Genomic DNA, 20,736 nt, shown 5'->3' with positions numbered 1-20,736 from the left:
CATCTAATGTGCCATTGACATGTGAACACCATTCGACGGTTTCGCAATACAACACTAATGGGAACGGTTAGACCAGTATCGTCGAATCAAGCGAACGTGAATGATGTATTCCTTCGAAGAACAAATCGATATGCTTCTCATTTACGGAGAATGCCAACGAAATTCAGTGAAAGATATCCTCAACGTACTCACCCTACATGTCGTACACTTAAATACACTCCTGGAAATTGAAATAAGAACACCGTGAATTCATTGTCCCAGGAAGGGGAAACTTTATTGACACATTCCTGGGGTCAGATACATCACATGATCACACTGACAGAACCACAGGCACATAGACACAGGCAACAGAGCATGCACAATGTCGGCACTAGTACAGTGTATATCCACCTTTCGCAGCAATGCAGGCTGCTATTCTCCCATGGAGACGATCGTAGAGATGCTGGATGTAGTCCTGTGGAACGGCTTGCCATGCCATTTCCACCTGGCGCCTCAGTTGGACCAGCGTTCGTGCTGGACGTGCAGACCGCGTGAGACGACGCTTCATCCAGTCCCAAACATGCTCAATGGGGGACAGATCCGGAGATCTTGCTGGCCAGGGTAGCTGACTTACACCTTCTAGAGCACGTTGGGTGGCACGGGATACATGCGGACGTGCATTGTCCTGTTGGAACAGCAAGTTCCCTTGCCGGTCTAGGAATGGTAGAACGATGGGTTCGATGACGGTTTGGATGTACCGTGCACTATTCAGTGTCCCCTCGACGATCACCAGTGGTGTACGGCCAGTGTAGGAGATCGCTCCCCACACCATGATGGCGGGTGTTGGCCCTGTGTGCCTCGGTCGTATGCAGTCCTGATTGTGGCGCTCACCTGCACGGCGCCAAACACGCATACGACCATCATTGGCACCAAGGCAGAAGCGACTCTCATCGCTGAAGACGACACGTCTCCATTCGTCCCTCCATTCACGCCTGTCGCGACACCACTGGAGGTGGGCTGCACGATGTTGGGGCGTGAGCGGAAGACGGCCTAACGGTGTGCGGGACCGTAGCCCAGCTTCATGGAGACGGTTGCGAATGGTCCTCGCCGATACCCCAGGAGCAACAGTGTCCCTAATTTGCTGGGAAGTGGCGGTGCGGTCCCCTACGGCACTGCGTAGGATCCTACGGTCTTGGCGTGCATCCGTGCGTCGCTGCGGTCCGGTCCCAGGTCGACGGGCACGTGCACCTTCCGCCGACCACTGGCGACAACATCGATGTACTGTGGAGACCTCACGCCCCACGTGTTGAGCAATTCGGCGGTACGTCCACCCGGCCTCCCGCATGCCCACTATACGCCCTCGCTCAAAGTCCGTCAACTGCACATACGGTTCACGTCCACGCTGTCGCGGCATGCTACCAGTGTTAAAGACTGCGATGGAGCTCCGTATGCCACGGCAAACTGGCTGACACTGACGGCGGCGGTGCACAAATGCTGCGCAGCTAGCGCCATTCGACGGCCAACACCGCGGTTCCTGGTGTGTCCGCTGTGCCGTGCGTGTGATCATTGCTTGTACAGCCCTCTCGCAGTGTCCGGAGCAAGTATGGTGGGTCTGACACACCGGTGTCAATGTGTTCTTTTTTCCATTTCCAGGAGTGTATATGTATGATAAATTGAGAACAACTGGATCTTCAACGCATCGGAAACATATCCGGTAAAGGAAAGCCACTAACGAGGAAACGGAAATTGGTACTCTTGCCACTGTGGTTCGAGATCATTGTGTTAGTTCGCGTCAAATCGCAAGGGAATCCGGCATGAGCCAAAGTAGTGTTGTTCGTGTTTTGCATCGCCATGAATATCATCCTTACCATATCAGTCTCCACCAAGAATTAACTGGTATGGAGTGTATGCATCGCACTGAATTTTACCGATGCGCTCAACTTCAGATTCAGAGGGATGACACATTTATTAATTTGATTTTATTCACTAACGAGGCTACATTCACGAACCATGGAAATGTTAATCTGCATAACATGCATTATTCAGCAACTGAAAATCCATGTTGGTTGCGGCAAGTTTCACACCAAACACCGTGGTCGGTGAATGTATGGTGTGGGATTCTGGAGGACAGAATTATAGGCCCCTGTTTCATCGAAGGGAATCTTAATGGTAGGAAGAACATCACATTCTTGCAAGAAACATTAGGTCTGTTATTGGAAGAAATACCATTAGGAACAAGGAACAGAATGGGGTATCAACACGATGGATGTCCCGGACATTTTTCGCTGATGGCTAGAAATGAGTTGCAGAAACAATTCCCAAATCGTTGGATTGGACGCGGAGGAGATGTGTCGTGGCCAGCTCTTTCGCCAGACTTGACGCCTCTGGATTTTTTATTGTGGAGATTCGTAAAAGACATTGTTTATAAAGACGTTCCAACTACACCTGAAGGTATGCGAGAGAGAATTGTCAGAGCATGCGTTTCGATAAGTGCCGATGTGTTAAGGAATACCACTCAATCCATGATAAGAAGATTGCAGCACTGCATTGATACCAATGGTCGTCAGTCTGAACACCTTCTGTAAATGAACGTTCATGCCACCTTTGTGACCTTCGTTGACCTACAAAGACCTTAATGTTACACATCATTGGATTCGTCTCGATAGCCGCTATCAGAAAATAAGTACCAAACTATAGCACCCGATTAAAAAAAAATAAAACAAAGTTGACCTTCACATCTATGAAGCGACCCCACCTAGCAACACAAAACCAACGCCATATTTTGGCCCCGTTGTCCCATGCAACTTTTGTCTCACAAAATTTCCAGCTCCTATCATACTTTCGGAGTTATTCTTGGTCGCAATAGTTAGTGAGTCACCCTGTATATCTGCGGTTATTTTTGGTGGATTCGGATGGAAGCATAGTAATTTCGTAGTCAGACAGGAAGACAAATAAACCAATCTGATTGTTAATTTCATGCTATTAAAATTCGCAAAAGTTTGAGGTAAAACGTCAATTTTACTCTTTGTAAGCGCTAAAACAAGGAGTTTTTAATATTCAAGGACGGTTTTAGCCGAAATCTCGTGAAGCACGCATTCGCTGTAGGTTAGGTGGTTTTTGTTGGCTATTTTGAAGCTGTTTCTCGATTTGATAGACCGCAAGTGTACTGTATCAAATTGCTCAACTCGACTGCCCCTACAAAACGGTGGTACGTTGTACATGGTTATCGTTTACACCCTGCATAATGAGTGTTTCTTTGTTACATGCTAACCTGCTGTGAACAGATTCGTACGGTCAAATAAACAGGGAATCAAAAGTAACAGCGAAAACTTATAGGGGTGAAAGTATAAAGTAATAGAAGCAAACGTTACGGCAAACAAGCGTCCACAAGAGTGCCGTTTGTGAGTTAATTGTCATTTAAGTAAGCAGTAGATTCTGACAGATATTAACAAGCACAAGAATTAGTTAGAAAAATCATTAAAGTTTGTTCTGTCGTAGTTAGCACTTGGCACAGTTTAGAGAGTTTTGTTCCTAAAGTTAATAGCTCGCCTTAAAAGTGGAGAATAATCTCATTCGCTTGCCGCACAGTTTTCTGTAATGTAGCGGGTGGAATAGAAACGCAGCACCGAAAACGAAACATCGGTTTTCCAGTTAAATTATTAATCCAAGTAGGTTCACTTTTACAGACCGTTACGCAAGATGTGCGCGATCTCTCATTCGATCGAAAAAAAAATCACATGAGTCGTCATTAACGCCATCCGCGGCTTAAGCGGACACAGACGAAGAAAGAGTCATCTGAACTGTCTCTTTCTAACGTTTGTATTATATTGAAATTTGGTACAGTTTCATTATTACTTACATCGACTGCAGTGCTATCATTTTAGTTTTGTATCTTATTTACTAAGGTAAGTTAATCAACGAGTAACACCTTTTTCTAGTTTTTGGCACAAAAATTTGTTTTTACTCACTACACTACTGGCCATTAAAATTGCTATACCAAGAAGAAATGTAGATGATGAATGGGTATTCATTGGACAAATATATTATACTAGAACTGACATGTGATTACATTTTCACGCAATTTGGGAGCATACATCCTAAGAAATCAGTACCCAGAACAACCACCTCTGGCCGTAATAACGGCCTTGATAAGCCTGGGAATTGAGTCAAACAGAGCTTGGATGGCGCGTACAGGTACAGCTGCCCATGCAGCTTCAACACGATACCACAGTTGATCAAGAGTAGTGACTGGCCTATTGTGGCGAGCCAGTTGCTCGGCCACCATTGACCAGACGTTTTCAATTGGTGAGAGATCTGGAGAATGTGCTGCCCAGGGCAGCAGTCGAACATTTTCTGTATCCAGAAAGGCCCGTACAGGACCTGCAACATGGGGTCGTGCATTATCCTGCTGAAATGTAGGGTTTCGCAGGGATCGAATGAAGGGTAGAGTCACGGGTCGTAACACATCTGAAATGTAACGTCCATTGTTCAAAGTGCTGTCAATGCGAACAAGAGGTGACCGAGACGTGTAACCAATGGCACCCCATACCACCACGCCGGATGATACGCCAGAATGGCGATGACGAATACACGCTTCCAATGTGCGTTCACCGCGATGTCGCCAAACTCAAACACGGATGCGGCCATCATGATGCTGTAAACAGAACCTGGATTCATCCGGAAAAATGACGTTTTGCCATTCGTGCACCCACGTTCGTCGTGGAGTACACCACATCAGGCGCTCCTCTCTGTGATGGAGCGTCAAGAGTAACCGCAGACATGGTCTCCGAGCTGATAGTCCACGCTGTTGCAAACGTCGTCGAACTGTTCGTGCAGATGATTGTTGTCTTCGTCCCCATCTGTTGACTCAGGGATCGAGACGTGGATGCACGATCCGATTCAGCCATGCGGATAAGATGCTTGTCATCTCGACTGCTATTGATACGAGGCCGTTGGGATCCAGCACGGCGTTCCGTATTACCCTCCTGAACCCACTGATTCCATATTCTGCTAACAGTCATTGTATCTCGACCAACGCGAGCAGCAATGTCGCGATACGATAAACGGCATTCGCTATAGGCTACAATCCGACCTTTATCATAGTCAGAAACGTGATCGTACGCGTTTCTCCTCGTTACACGAGGCATCACAAGAACGTTTCACCAGACAACTCCGGCCAACTGCTGTTTGTGTATGAGAAATCGGTTGGATACTTTCCTCATGTCAGCACGCTGTAGGTGTCGCCACCGGCGCCAACCTTGTGTGAATGCTTTGAAAAGCTAATCATTTGCATATCACGGCACCTTCTTCCTGTCGGTTAAATTTCGCGGTCTGTAGCACGTCATCTTCGTGGTGTAGCAATTTTAATAGCCAGTAGTGTAGTTCAAAAAGTAAAAGTTCCAAAAATTTTTAAATGAGGCAGCTTCATGAAAACTTCTACTCTAGATTTTTATGAGAAACTGAACCTAACTGCAAAAATAGAACTCTGAACATCAATATTAAGTGCTTTTAAGATTTCGAGGAAAGTAGAATAATTCGAAAAGTAAATGAGGTAGCTTCATGAAAACCTCTACAGAATGCTTTTGTAACCATCTTAACATAATTCCAAAGTTAAAACAATCTAAGTTAAGTATTACGCACTTTCAAAATTTAGAAAAAATTGTATGAAGTGTATTTTTGAAGAAACTGATATCGGATCACTCCGAGACTCAGAACCTAAGGCCTTTGCATAGTTTTGCATAATCCGACTAACTTTTGTAACAGAATTTAAACATTTAATTTCACATAAGATTATTAGGCAGTCTCTTTGTTCCTCTATTCATGGTACGCATTAGGCGCTGCCGGCTTGACGTTGGCCGAGGGAAAGAGAAAATTCATTTTCTCGCTTGCCACACTAGACATACCGATAAGTGCTTGCTTCTCAACAGCGTCTTTGAGAGAACGGAATGCCTCCATTTAGAGGTAGGAGTGTAAAGTGAACTGTAACATACAGTGCTCTGAATTAGTATTGTACTTCCTGTTAATGTAGGCTACGGGTGGAATTTGAGTCCAGTTGGATAGGGGCCTAATTGGAAGTTTACATTTGAAACACGTTTGTACTTACTAGGACATATTCCATGTTGAACTCTCTAGCGGTTTACAACAACAAATTCGCACTTATCTCGCATATATATTGTTTCCATGTCTTAGATTCTATTATCGTATACTTAACACTTGTGTCAGTTTCCAGTATTAATTAGGATATGCTCTGTATACAATATAGGTGGAAAGAAATTTTTGTGGGAGCTATTCACCCCGAAAGACGCTTAACAGAAGTGCACTATTCAAGGAAGAGCTGGAAATGGCTTGGGATAAAGCTTCGTAAATTGGCACAACAAAGCCTTAGTAAGACGACACTCATCCATTCAGTAAATGGGTGACTGAATCCTAAAACTGTCTGGCATTTAGTAATCCTGAATGTGAAGCAATCTACAAAGAGTCCGGAAGCACATTAAAGAAAAACAGTCATTGGAAACGCTCGGCTCGTAAAAAATTCTAATCCATGGCTTTGTCGGAAAAATAACATTTTTTAAATTTTAAGACGAGTTTCTGCTTATCTGGGATTTATTCAGTCCATACCACCGTCGTGAGTTTTGTGTAAAATGGCATCCTGGCATTTTTTCCCACTCAAAGCGCTAGTGGCATAGCCAATCGACAATCATATTCACGTGTTGATCGAAATAAAAGTAACTGAAATGTTATTAAATGGAGGTACTGTTTGGTAGACAGTAAAACCAGTAAGATTTTTACAAAAATGAAACGGCCATCTTGTCTACATTCACACCTAAACCCCGCAAACAACCTTACAGAATCTGGACCAGGGTAATTCTGCTACCACTGTCAATTCCCGCCTTTCCTGTTTCAGTAGCGAATGGTGTGCAATAACAAAGACAGTTGGTAAATCTTCATGTGAGCTCGGTTCTCTCTAATTTTACGTTCACTTTCTTTTCGCAAGACATATAAAGGAGGCAGAAAAATATTGGTTGGCTCTTCTACCAACGTAAGGTCTCAGTAGTGTAACAGTAAACCACATCATGATGAAGAACGCAACTATTGTACCACCTGCCACTGGAATTGGATGAACATTCTCTATGATTATTTCTCACTTGCTAGAATTATGATAAAATACGCTGCTCCTCTTCGTAGCTTCACTAGTTTGTCTTTCAATCGTACATGGTAATTGTCTTGGACTGAGGAGCATTTGTCGAATGTCAGAGTTTTGGAGACTTTCATGAGTGGTCTTCACTCCATGTGGACTCTTCCAATGTATCTCGTTATGACATTTGCCTTTTCTACGCCTGCTCTTTCCGCATACAATCGCTCAGTATTCATACTCCTAGATATTTCCAAACGAGACTGTTCCCAGTGATTGCCTGGATATCGTTATTCTAACAGTAACGGTTTCGCGCCTATTTGCGAGCAATAGGTCGTTTGTCGTAATTTCTCAGCCTTCTAACTATTTTTCCGTTCGCTATCGGTATTAATTGGGGTATCAACTCGCATGATACGTAAAAAAAAGTGATTCCTGTGCAAAAACGTGATTCTGTGTAAAAACGTGATTTCTGTGTTAACGCTGAATTTCAGCGGGTATTACAAAGACCACCTTTTTATTGATTTCTGAACGCTGCTTACTGACATTCCAGGTAAAAAATACTTACAGTTCATGGTTAAAAAGGTCCAGGCAATGTCAGAGTATGAACTTCTTTTAGATAATGAAGGGATGTATGCCGTATTCGTAATGGCGTGTTGTGTGGTAATCGATTTGTTTACTGCCATATTAAATTACCTAAATTTGTTAAGTGAAAGGCAATCGTAATCACATTTTATGTAGTCCTGATTTTGTTTGCACACCTGTAGTGACTGATGTCATTAATGCTAGTATAACAGACTGTTACTTAGATCCATGTTATAATCACGAACAACTGGTTTTTATGTTCTCTGTCCGCTGTGAGCACTGGCAACCGTGTTCTTTTGTAGTTTAATTAGCATTTCACTTAAATACGAATAGTGATCACGCATTATTCCAACTATAGTGTTTGAGTATAACTGCACCGCACGTATGACAGCTATAATTTGGTGTTTGCTAAGATAAAGGAATAAATTACCATTCTGGTGAATAGATGCGTACTTTCCCATACAGTTCCATTTGCAGTGCTTCGGAATCAATGGCTTATTCTGATTTATTATGTACACGGGCTAATGAATTGTGCCGAGTGCAGTGGAGGGTTACTGTATGAGCAGAAGTTATTGCTTTAAAGTGTAAGTAATTTATGTTGATAAAAAGCTAAATGCTCATTTTCAGCAATTTGTTCCTTATCTCAAAGTTCCAGCTAAGAATCGCCCACTATCAGCATAATTATGACCCTTAAATTTTGGGGACTCATTCATCGCAGTACTTCAACACGTAAGACTTAATTTTTCATTGTCGCCTGCGTTTCTGTAATGCTTTTTAATTTGGTCTCAATTTCAAAGGTACATTAGGTTTTAGGCACTTATTAATTTGGAAAACTGAGTGCTATCTACGAGTGTTACAGAAGAATGCTGAAGATTAGATGGGTAGATCACATAACTAATGAGGAGGTATTGAATAGAATTGGGGAGAAGAGGAGTTTGTGGTACAACTTGACTAGAAGAAGGGATCGGTTGGTAGGACATGTTCTGAGGCATCAAAGGATCACAAATTTAGCACTGGAGGGCAGCGTGGAGGGTAAAAATCGTAGAGGGAGACCAAGAGATGAATACACTAAGCAGATTCAGAAGGATGTAGGCTGCAGTAGGTACTGGGAGATGAAGAAGCTTACACTGAATAGAGTAGCATGGAGAGCTGCATCAAACAAGTCTCATTACTGAAGACCACAACAACAACAACAACAACAACAACAACAACATCTACGAGTGTAATAGCAGAGAGCAATACTTACAATATAGTACCGCCCGAAGGTGATAGGTGTCCTCGTAATCCCCCAGTGGTAGAAGAGGATGACTGGATGTACCAAGTAGACGCAGTAGCTCAGTTTAGCTAGTGGCTGGAAGCCTCGCCACGACAGAAGGGTTTTCACTGGCCCTAAATATGGTAAAAGTAATGTTGTTTACATGTAACAAGCAAACATAATACATGCAGCATAATCTTAAATATCTACCATTTTCCTCAGTGTAGTTTTGATAACGATGGATAATTAGTTAATTGATTCAGCGTCATATCATCCATACTGTTGGATTTTCTTATTCTTACACAACTTTATTAGATACATGCATCGAACTGAACACTGAAAGTCGTATGTAGTATGTGGCATGACATTCTGTAACAAGAGCATAGGAAGAACTGCATAGTTTTGTTTACGTTTGCACATATGCAGTGCAAACTGTATTAATTACAGTAAGTGCTATCTACCATCTAGAAGAGGAGAAAGAGCAGGTTCGTTGGGTATATAGAGAGACTACGTAAGTAATATATGTAGTTTCGTTCATTGTTTAATGTGGTTAAATATACGTGAATTTAGAGTGCAACAGCGAAACCAGGAGGTCAATTCCAATAAAATACACGTGGCATACATGTATTTACAATAATAATTGCAGTGAGCAGAGTCTGAAAATTGATCACTGCAACTAAAATATGTATTCAGTCAACTTAGATGTATGGGCAACCTACTTAACGTATTATTAAATGTAATATGTCAATATAGTCAGGGTTTTAGCATACTCTTAACGCCGTATCTAGTTTTAAGATTGGACTTACGTATAAAAATATGCCAGTATAACTGGTGCAATTGCTTGGACGGAACTGAACAGGCAGGACCTATTCTGCTCTGGACTATGATCCAGCTACACACGTTTATGAACGTAGATGTTTTTCGTAAAGACGGCCGTGACACTTTGAAATATTTCCCGCGATAGTTCAGTGGGGACATAAAATAATTTGAATTGGTCAGCACTTGGAATTATCTTGTCTGAAGTTCACTGGAATACGTAGTTTTCGTGCGTTAACCTGATTCGGGCTTAGAGTGATTTCGTTTCAAGTTGAATTTTACCTCAGTCTGCTTAGACGAAAAACTGATTATTTTAGTGCTGGTCGACACTTACAATCATTTCATTCGGTGTCTATTCGACTTGCACGTACTGTGTTTAGCGTTGATATGAACATAGGACAATTTTGAACTGTGAACACATTCACTGTTTCCAGTTGTTTTAAATACAGGATGTTCGGAAATTCCATTACAAACTTGTAGCAGCGAATGAGTACAAGATGTTTTGAATAGGAACGCATGTCCGGCAATGTCATCCAACGACGTTTCAGAGCGTCAGAGTTATAGGTACCGGTGCATGTAAGTGTGTGTACATACAGGGTGATTCCGTGATAATGTTACAAACTTTCAATGACGACGGAGAAGAATAAATGTATCAATTTGAGGTAAGGGTCCCTATACCGGAAACGAACGAGTCGGAAGCTATGAGCGAAAATCATTCTGATACATCTGACCTTGGAATACATGTGCCGGTACTGTTGCTGCTAAGAACGTGATGTATGTGACTTTCATAGGTGATAGTATGGACCAGAACAAAAAGAAAAGTTTAGTGAACATGGGTACTTGTTCAACAGAGGAGATGTGTTTCACACTATTGAAGATGAACAAGTGCTCATAGATCCTCGGATATGCATCTCAGAACCCAAATTTACTAGACATTTTTCTTGTTTTGTTCCATACTACCACCTCTGAAAGTTGCATACCCTACATTCTTAGCAACAACAGTACCGGCATATGTTTCTGGATGAGGTATCGAATATATTGCTTCCCCCTACTTATACCTCCCGAGGAGATCACGAATGTAAAATTAGAGAGATTAGAGCGCGCACAGAGGCTTTCAGACAGTCGTTCTTCCCGCGAACCATACGCGACTGGAACAGGAAAGGTAGGTAATGACAGTGGCACGTAAAGTGCCCTCCGCCACACACCGTTGGGTGGCTTGCGGAGTATAAATGTAGATGAATGTAGATGTAGATGTATTCCACTGTCAGATGTATCAGAATGATTTTCGCTTGTCACTTTCGACTCGTTTGTTTCCGAAACAGGACCCTTACCTCAAACTGATACATTTATCCGTCTCCATCTCCGTTGACAGTTTGTATAACATCATCACAGAATGACCCTGTATATACAATACATCTACAGACGCAGGCGACTGTAACCTTGACGCTCTCTAGCGTCGTTGGATAAAGTTTCCGGATATTCAAAAGAGTATGTACTCACTTTCCTCTATGAGACCTACAAGTTTGTAACGGGAATTTTTGCACACCCTGCAAATAATGAGTTTACAAATCACTACGTTGGGGGCTCGAGCTATTTTATATTCGTTCACCAACAGCGATGAGATTAATCATCAGCCTGGATTTCACTTTTGTGATAAAGCTGAACTAACCCGTTAACAATGAACATTAAAAAAATAGTTGTCGGCGAACATTATTTTCCACACTGCATCTTCATCCTAACGTTTATTTTTTGTGGTTTAAGAATGAGGAACAATTAACCATTTTTATTTACGTGCCTGGTATGGCTACAGCATCCACTATGACAACGACGACCGAGTCGACTAGTCATGTAGTGTCACTACCCAGTTTTAAGTAAAGCTTGTGGCTGCCGTGTGGCGCGTTGCGTTAGCTACCACATGCTGTTAAGCACAGTGTGTTGACGTGTAGGTCGGAATAACACATAGGCAAAAGGACTGTGACACGGGCGAGACATGCTTGGTGAAACCTGCACCGCACATCAGTGACAGCAGAAGCTGGCAGGACGTCTTAATACACCAGGGCAAGACCCATGTTGTGAGCTATGTGACCGGGGGCTGGGTGATAGTTCAGCAATAAATATGTGTGAATTTTGAGGCAGATACATTCCGAGTCTAGCAGGACCACCACGACATCAGGTCTATGCTAGATGACGAGAAGAATGGGTACTCCGCATCCGAAGCGATTTAATGCTACAAATAAATTGTTGTCAAGTGTTGATACCGATTCGGGAACTTTAATAAAGTTGTACGATTCTTTACTTGAATATGTTCGAGAAAAATGTTCTACGTACGACACATATAGAAACGCTCGAATCGAAAAGAGTAATATAAATATGAACGAAACAGCCGCAGAAAGGTAAAGTTTAAGAAACAGCGGACGAAACAGCTGAGCCTGATACTACTTTTAAAGGAAAAGAAGACTCTATGCTTATTGTAGAGAGATTGATATTTGAATTGGAGAAAAGAAAAGATCGTTAAAAGAGTTTTGTAGCAATTTTGAGTTTCTAAGTAGATTTCCTGGAAGAGACAACAGAGAACTACTGAAATATGCTAGAAAACTGCAAAATAGTTACACAGACGACCTGGAATAATTATTGACTAGTGAGGAACGCAATATAAAACTTCCTCCGTAACTTCTCTGTATAGAATGTTGCGTTAAAACCACGTTTTAGAGATTAACCCACGACTATTTCTGTCACTCGCTGCAAAAAATTTCTCGGCCGAGTGATCTTTCTCCCTCCTCAAAAGGCTTAAGAATTATTTGCGATCATCCATGTTGCAGGATCGAGTGAATAGTCATGTCGGTCTCTTCATGAAATCTGTCCTAACAACGCAATTGGAGCAAAGAAAGCACGCCGTAAAGAGCTTTTAATGGCTCCAGTGTGATGAGTTCAATATGCATATTTTTTGTTGTTGTTTTTAGCAGCAACACCAGTCGTAGTATTCAGTTACGCAGAGATGTAAGTTACTTGGTGGTACATTTAAGTCGAAATGAGAGGCGGAGATATTTTTCTCTGGCTAGAGGCGGCAAACAGCTAAATTCGCCCCTGCTTGTGGGACCCGGAGCCACAGCGCTGCTGACCTTCTGTCAGCTTCTGCCATCGTCAGACGCCTGCCAGGGAGGCAGTGGGTCATGTCCCTTGCACAGCAGTCTTAACTCGCCCCCGTGATAGATGCGAGCGGGGCCTGAGACACCGCGTACAGCCGTACCACAGCGGAATGCTGTCGCAGCAGAAGTAGGAGAGCACTGCTGATGCCAAGGCTGTAGCCCAGTGTCCGGCCACTGGCAACTGCTTGGACCGATAGCAGCAACGCATGGCGCATCTCTTCACTGGGGCGGAAGACAGCTGCCTGCCAGCCGATGCCAGTCAGGTTCACCAGAGGACGGAGTGCCTGCCTCACATTGCTAACGGTAAAGGTTAAACTACACACATCAAAAAAAGTTTTGCGTCACCCCGGTTCCCAGAACTCCTGAAGATAGACGTTGACTGTGGATACTGTATCAGAGACACAGTCCCTTTGACTGTTCAGACCAAACCCGCCCAAAGATGTAAACAACAATGCATGAGCAATGCCTATTAGACGGAGGGGGTCCGACAGCCGATCAGTTCCAGTCATTCCACCAGGAAGGAGGTACACGGCTCGTGTTGTCTGTACTACAACCACGCCTAGACGGTCAATACCGCGGCTGGATCGCGCCTGCATTGTTCCTTTGTGCCAGGAAGGGCTCTCAAGAAGGAAAGTGTTCAGGCGTCTCGGAGTGAACCAAAGCGATGTTGTTCGGACGTGGAAGAGATACAGAACGGCAGGAACTGTCGATGACATGTCTCGCTCAGGCCGCCCAGGGGCTACTACTGCAGTGGATGACCAGTTCCTACGTATTATGACCCGGAGGAACCCTGACAGCAACGCCACCATGTTGAATGATACTTTTCGTGCAGCCACAGGACGTCATGTTATAACTCAAACTGTGCGCAGTAGGCTGCATGATGCGCAACTTCACTCCCGACAGCCCGCATCTCGTGGTCGTGCGGTAGCGTTCTCGCTTCCCACGCCCGGGTTCCCGGGTTCGATTCCCGGCGGGGTCAGAGATTTTCTCTGCCTCGTGATGGCTGGGTGTTGTGTGCTGTCCTTAGGTTAGTTAGGTTTAAGTAGTTCTAAGTTCTAGGGGACTGATGACCATAGATGTTAAGTCCCATAGTGCTCAGAGCCATTTGAACCATTTGAATCACTCCCGACATCCATGGCGTGGTCCATCTTTGCAACCACGACACCATACAGCGCTGTACAGATAAGCCCAACAACACGCCGAATGCACCACTCATGATTGGCATCACGTTCTCTTCACCTATGAGTGTCGCGTATGCCTTCAACCAGACAATCGTCGGTGACGTGTTTGGAGGCAACCCGGTTAGGCTGAACGCCTTAGACTTACTGTCCAGCGAGTGCAGCAAGGTGGAGGTTCCCTGCTGTTTTGCGGTGGCATTATGTGGGGCCGACGTACGCCGCTGGTGGTTATGGAAGGCATCGTAACGGCTGTACGAAACGTGAATTCTATCCTCCGACCGATGGTGCAATCACATCAGCATCATATTGGCGAGGCATTCGTCTTCATGGACGACATTACGCGCCCCCATCGTGCACATCTTGTGAATGACTTCCTTCAGGATAACGACATCGCTCGACTACAGTGACCAGCATTTTCTCGAGACGTGAACCCTATCGAACATGCCTGGGATTGTTTGAAAAGGGCTGTTTGTGGATGACGTGATCACTGTGGGCTATCTACGCCGAATCGCCGTTGAGGAGTGGGACAATCTTGACCAACAGTGCCTTGATGAACTTGTGGATAGTATGCCACGACGAATTCAGGCATGCATCAATGCAAGAAGACGTGCTACTGGGTATTAGAGGTACCGATGTGTACAGCAATGTGGACCATGACCTCTGAAGGTCTCGCTGTATGGTGGTACAACATGCAATTTGTGATTTTCGTGAGCAGTAGAAAAGGGCGGAAATGATGTTTTTGTTATTCTCTATTCCAATTTTCTGTACATGTTCCGGAACTCTCGGAACCGAGGTGATGGAAAACTTTTTTTGATGTATGTAATTGTAGATGGCACATCAGATGAATTCGCATTTGCGAGTAATGACTACCATCAGCTGCAGAATGGAATGACGACAGTGAAAATTTGTGCCGGACCGGGACTCGAACCCGGGAATTCCCGCTCGGGGGTCGCCTTACCATTTGGCTATCCGTGCGCGTCTCACCATGGAAGGTGACGCATGGTTGACGACGTATGGAAGTTTGGGTCTGGCCGTGAGTCGTGCACGGATAGCCAAATAGTAAGGCCACCGTTCGCGATAAGCGGGAAATCCGGGTTCGAGCCCCGGTCCGCCACAAATTTTCGTTGTCGTCATTCCATTGTACAGTTGATGGTAGTCATTATTCGCAATTGCGAATTCATCTGATGTGGTTCATAACAGCTGTGGTCGCCGCAGTGCATTGTCATCAGAATAACACAGGCACTGAAATGTCGTATTTGTAGATGGTGTCGTAATAAATACAAATTCCTGGGAAGTAGCCCGAGGCACAGAGTAATGACACTGAAGTTAAGGTGAGTAATGGACAAGTAACAACTCCGATATCAAGTGAAATTGTCGAGTCGGAGGTAGCAGGAATGAGTCCGGGCTATACAGAAGTGATTAAGCATGGGGAGGGCAACGCAGCTTATTTAATGGCAGTAGTATCTGCGCCATCGTCTGATAGTGGGGGTTGTGTTGACGCCGGAGAGTCTTAGCCAGATGCGCAGCGAAGTGCATGTGCCGATAATTCTTGCGTCGTGCAGATTGGAACTGCAGACTGTGTTGTTTTAGGTACTACGAAGAATGCATAAAAAGCAGGTATATGTTGTGGCACGATACAGGCACATATACCGCGTGTTTCAGAAATAAGTACAGAATTTTTGTGGGACCATAGGTTGGATGTAGGCCGTTATCTTAAGTATACGAACGTGGGATCTCTGACTCATAGTTAATGCGCTAGACAACGCCAAAGCGTATTCGCTTTGCCTGGAGGAAACACACTGTACTTGTACATTCTGATCACTGCAGTAAATACTCTTAAGTGTGCGCCATTGACTCAAGCCTTCGAACCACGGAACGGTTAACAATGGGTTATGTTACGTCGGCGTGATCTAAGACGACTCCTGCAGCAACAGTAATTCGAGTTACTAGTTCTTCCACAGTGTTTACAGGAGTTTGATATGCAAGAGCCTTCACGTGGCTCCAAAGATAAAAATCAAGTGATGTGAGATATGGGGATCTTGCAGATCAGTGAACAGGTCCGTTACGTCCAATACAGCGTCCAGAGTATTACCTGTCCAAGAACCTTCTCACCCAATTTGTGAAATTGGGAGGTGCGTCATGATGCTGGAAGAAAATCTGTCTTCTGACCTGAGGCGACACATCTTCGAGAAGACGGGGAAGTACGTGTTACAGAAATACGCGATAAAAGCGACCAGTTAGACGGTGTGGAAGAGTGTAAGGCTACACTACTTAGTTGTGAATAATTCCTGCCCAAACATTAATCAAGATCTTTCCTGAAAATGGTGAATAGCTGTGCCTTAAGGATTTTAGCGAAAGTATGCATGAGACTTGCAACTGTTGAACAGTCACAGCGGCATGGAAACGAAACTGGAGGGCCAAATTCGGTAGAGATCTAGATAAAATATGTGTACAAATATGAGATGAACAGAGGCAGGAGACAGGATGAGATGGACAGAGAGAGGGGAGGAGGAGACAGGTAGTTAGGGGAGAGAGCAGGGTTGCATAGAGAGAGTGTAAGGAGGAGATGAACTAATAGAAGGTTGGAATAAACACATACGCAGGCAAACGCCGGATACTCATTTTGTTATGTCTAAGATTTTTGAGGGTTCCTTGGTATCTCTGTGGGTTAGTACCGTATTACAAATCCGAAAGCGTGGGGTTCACCGCCCAATCCATCCTATAATTTTTCTGTCATTTATTCCTCGTATCGCCTCTGCAATGTTTTCTGCACGGGAAAAATTCCACCTAAGCCAATTGTCGGAGTTGTGATCCCCTTGTAGCTACCTGGGTAAGATAGATTGAAAGACAAAGTATGTCAAGAAGGTCCGACTTCCAGCAGGGAGGCCGCGCGGGATTAGCCATGCGGTCTAAGGGCGCTGCAGTCATGGGCTGTGCGGCTGGTCCCGGAGGAGGTTCGAGTCCTCCCTCGTGCATGGGTGTGTGTGTCTGTCCTTAGGATAATTTAGGTTAAGTAGTATGTAAGCTTAGGGACTGATGACCTTAGCAGTTAAGTCTCATAAGATTTCACACACACACACAAACCTGCTTTATTTGCTCTCCACTCTAGTGCTGCCACCTGTGGTCTGTGAGTGATTATTGCACGTTGACATGGAACATAAGCAGTGGTCACATTAATGTTAATGGACCGTATAGAATAGTATCAATTTTTTCTGGAAGGGCAAAGTATAAGCCACGTCCCATAAGATTTCACACACATTTGAACGCATTTTCCAGCAGGGCTACGTCTAGTAAAGCAGTGCAGTGTTCAAACCAAGCTTCGCGATAAGGACAGTTCAGTACATTTATTTATCACTTTCCGTTGGTGTGATCTTACGTTTCGTAGCCGTCTATTGTTCAACTTTTAGAATGTAATTCTAGGTATTCTGGTGATCTCAGAGAAGTATGGTTAGTGAACATTACCCCAGCTATCGTCTATAACAGAGCTAAGTGCACAAACACAGTCTTTCAAAGTGCATAAAGAAACTACTCAGTCCAGTCACTTTAATGTGATCATCGCCTAAGTTCGATGGCCAAACTCAGTAACCACTTACAGACGGCATGTGGCAGCGCTAGACACTTATCAGGAGGATGCGGGGAGTGCTGTAATCTTTACAGAATGAGATGTTCACTCTGCAGCGGACTGTGCGCTGAAATGAACTACCTAGCAGATTAAAACTGTGTGCCGGATCGAGACTCGAACTCGAAACCATTGCCTTTCGTGGGCAAGTGCTCTACGCAAGCACGACTGACGATCCTTCCTGCTTCGATTCTGCCAGTACCTTGTCTCCTACCTTCCAAACTTCACAGAAGCTCTTCTGCGATCCTTGCAGATCCTCTCGGAAACAAGGAGACGAAGTTCTGGCAGAATTGAAGCTGTGAGGGGGTCACGAGTTGTGCTTAGGTTGCTCAGTTTGTGGAGCACTTGCCCGCAAAAGGCAAAGGTCTCGAGTCCGAGTCTCAGTCCGACACACAGTTTTAATCTGCCAGGAAGTTTCATATCAGCGCACTTTCTGTAAAGCACAGAGGGAGTGATTTATTTGACGTCCAGAAGAGTCTGATCATTGTTTTTGGGCCAAGGGTGGAAGCATTTTCGAAACGGCTAAGTTTGGAAACTGTTGGCGTGCCACCGCTGTAAAAGTATACCGTGTACGGCAAAATGAGGCTATACAAAACTGGCACAGAGGCAACTGTGATGCATAGAGGAAAATGGTGAACGACAGCTGCAGAGATGTGTACAGGCGAATAGACGTGCAATTGTTGAACAACTGACAGTCCAATTGAAGCAAGTGGCTATCAACTGTGCTTACTGGGCACAGTCTTCTGTTCTCATAACTATGTGAGGTACCATTCTGCCGTCTTTGCTATGGTTAGGGACTGTGACTGTGCCGTCCACATGCGAGCTGAGTTGATGACCCTCGCGCACAGCTCCAGGCGGTGTTATTTTCTGTCACAAAGGTTGAGGCTGTTGCCGCTTATGGACCTCAGAAGCAGGTGCGTGGTTCATCAAGTCATGCTGACTACTGTTCATCGGCGACGAAGGCTGAAATCTGCACGCCAGCCCAGAAACTGACCTTCCACTGAGTGCACTGAAATTTCCTGGCGCAGGACATATTTAGGAGCTACCATCAGGAGCACCTCACTTCCAGTTATCTTTGAGGATACTAGTTTACCCTTTTAATTTATTGCGTGCCCGTGAGCTTACTGGGCACAGTCTTCTGTTCTCATAACTGTGTAGGGTACAGTTCTGCCTTCTTTGCTATGGATAGGGGCTGTGACTGCGCTGTCCGCATCCGAGCTGAGTTGATGACCCTCGCGCACAGCTCTAGGCGGTGTTGGTTTCGGTCACAAAGCTTGAGGCTGTTGAGGTTGATCCCTCACTCGTGGGTGAGTAGGAGGTCGCTGTAAAATGTGGCAGGTGGCGAAAGACTTCCGCGAGGGCTATTGAAGAGCCTGCCTGTTTTGTCTGACAAACAGGTTTCGAGTGATATCTGTGGCTGATGACGCCAGAGCTCCAAATACTAAAAGAAGGCACTTAAGCTTAAATCGTTATTGGTTCGGAAAGCTTGCTAAGGCTGAAAATAATTCAACCAAAATTTTTACAAAGAACCAAGTGGTGTAGAGAAAGGATAGATTAAATACAATTGGTACTGGAGTGTTTATTGCTGTCAGAGGCAGTTTACTTTGTAGTGAAATTGAAGCAGATAATTAGGTAGAGGTTATACTTCGCAACCAGAATAAATTAATAATTAATTCCTTTTACCTACTACCCCCCCCCCCCCCCCCCGCTTCCCCCCTGCCCTCTGACTACGATGATACTGTTTCTGAACAGTTCAAAGAAAACTTGAATTTCATTTCAAATAGGTACCCCATTGATACAGTTCTCGTAGTTGGTGGTGACTTCAATCTACCCTCGATACGATGGCGAAAATACGTGTTCAAAGTCGGTGCAGGGTATCGTCCGAATACGTTCTCAATGCGATCTCGGAAAATTATTTGGAACAATTAGTTCAGGAAACCACTCTAAGTGTAAATGGTTGCAAAAACATGTTTGACCTTTTTATAACAAATATTCCTGAGCAAATATGGAGCGTCATGATGGATACAGAGATTAGTGTTGATCAGGTTGTTGTTGCGAGACTAAATGCTATAACTTCAAAACTGCCAAAAATAAACACAAAATAAATCTATTAAAAAATACAGATAAAAAATCGCTTGACACCTTCCTAAGAGACAGTCTTTACGCCCTCTGGCCTGACTATGTAAGTGTAGACGAAATGTGGTTTAAATACCAAGAAATAGTATCGACGACAATTGAGAAATATATGCCGAATAAACTAATAAGAAATGGTGCCGATCCCATGTGGTACACAAAACAGGTCAGAACATTGGTACGGCAGCAACGAAGAAAGCATCCCAAATTTCAAAGAATGCAAAACCTCCTAAGACTGGCAAACTTATACAGAAGCCCGAAACATAGTGTGAAAATCAACGCGAGGTCGTATGTAAACTACAACAACAGAGGGCACAGTCAGTACCCTCTCTGCGAGATAAAAATGCTGACGTTACAGATGACATTGCCACTAAAGCAGTTTTCAGAAATTCCTTCGTTAAATAAGATTAATTTGAATCAAGAACAACTGCCAACATGAGTAACCTTGAAGTATATATCATTGATGCAGCGAAGCAGCTTAAATCACTAAAGAAAGGCAAGGCCTCCGTTCCAGATTGTATACCAGTCAGGTTCATTTGAGAGTATGCTGATACATTAGCCCCATACCTAGCAATCGTATACAACTGCTCGCTCGTCGAAAGATCGGTACCAAAAGACTGGAAAGATGCACAAGTTTCACCAATATCAAAGAAAGGAAACAGAAGTAATCCACTGAAATAAGGACCCATATTGCTAACGTCGATTTGCAGTAGGATTTTGGAACCTATACTGTGTTAGAACATTATGGGTTATCTCGAACAGAACGATTTATTGACACAGCCAACACGGATTTAGAAAATATCGTTCTTGTGAAACTCACCTAGCTCTTTATTCTCACGAAGTAATGAGTGGTATCGACAAAAGGGATGTCAAACTGATTCCATATTTCTAGATTT

At 44.1% G+C, this 20,736-nt stretch overlaps 1 protein-coding gene across 1 annotated transcript in view; it reads right to left on the bottom strand.

Moving 5' to 3' along the window:
- Positions 1–20,736, bottom strand: part of LOC126095542 (nose resistant to fluoxetine protein 6-like) — a 149,207-nt gene that overhangs the window by 7,379 nt on the left and 121,092 nt on the right. The window contains exon 6 of the mRNA XM_049910322.1: positions 8,940–9,082. Coding sequence (XP_049766279.1) covers positions 8,940–9,082 — 143 coding nt within the window. The remainder of the gene's footprint in view (positions 1–8,939; positions 9,083–20,736) is intronic.

Source organism: Schistocerca cancellata, chromosome 8 (assembly GCF_023864275.1).
Source record: "Schistocerca cancellata isolate TAMUIC-IGC-003103 chromosome 8, iqSchCanc2.1, whole genome shotgun sequence".
Classification (NCBI taxonomy): Eukaryota; Metazoa; Arthropoda; class Insecta; order Orthoptera; family Acrididae; genus Schistocerca; species Schistocerca cancellata.
The sequence above is the reverse complement of the archived record's forward strand: the minus strand, read 5'-3'. Positions and strand labels throughout refer to the sequence as shown.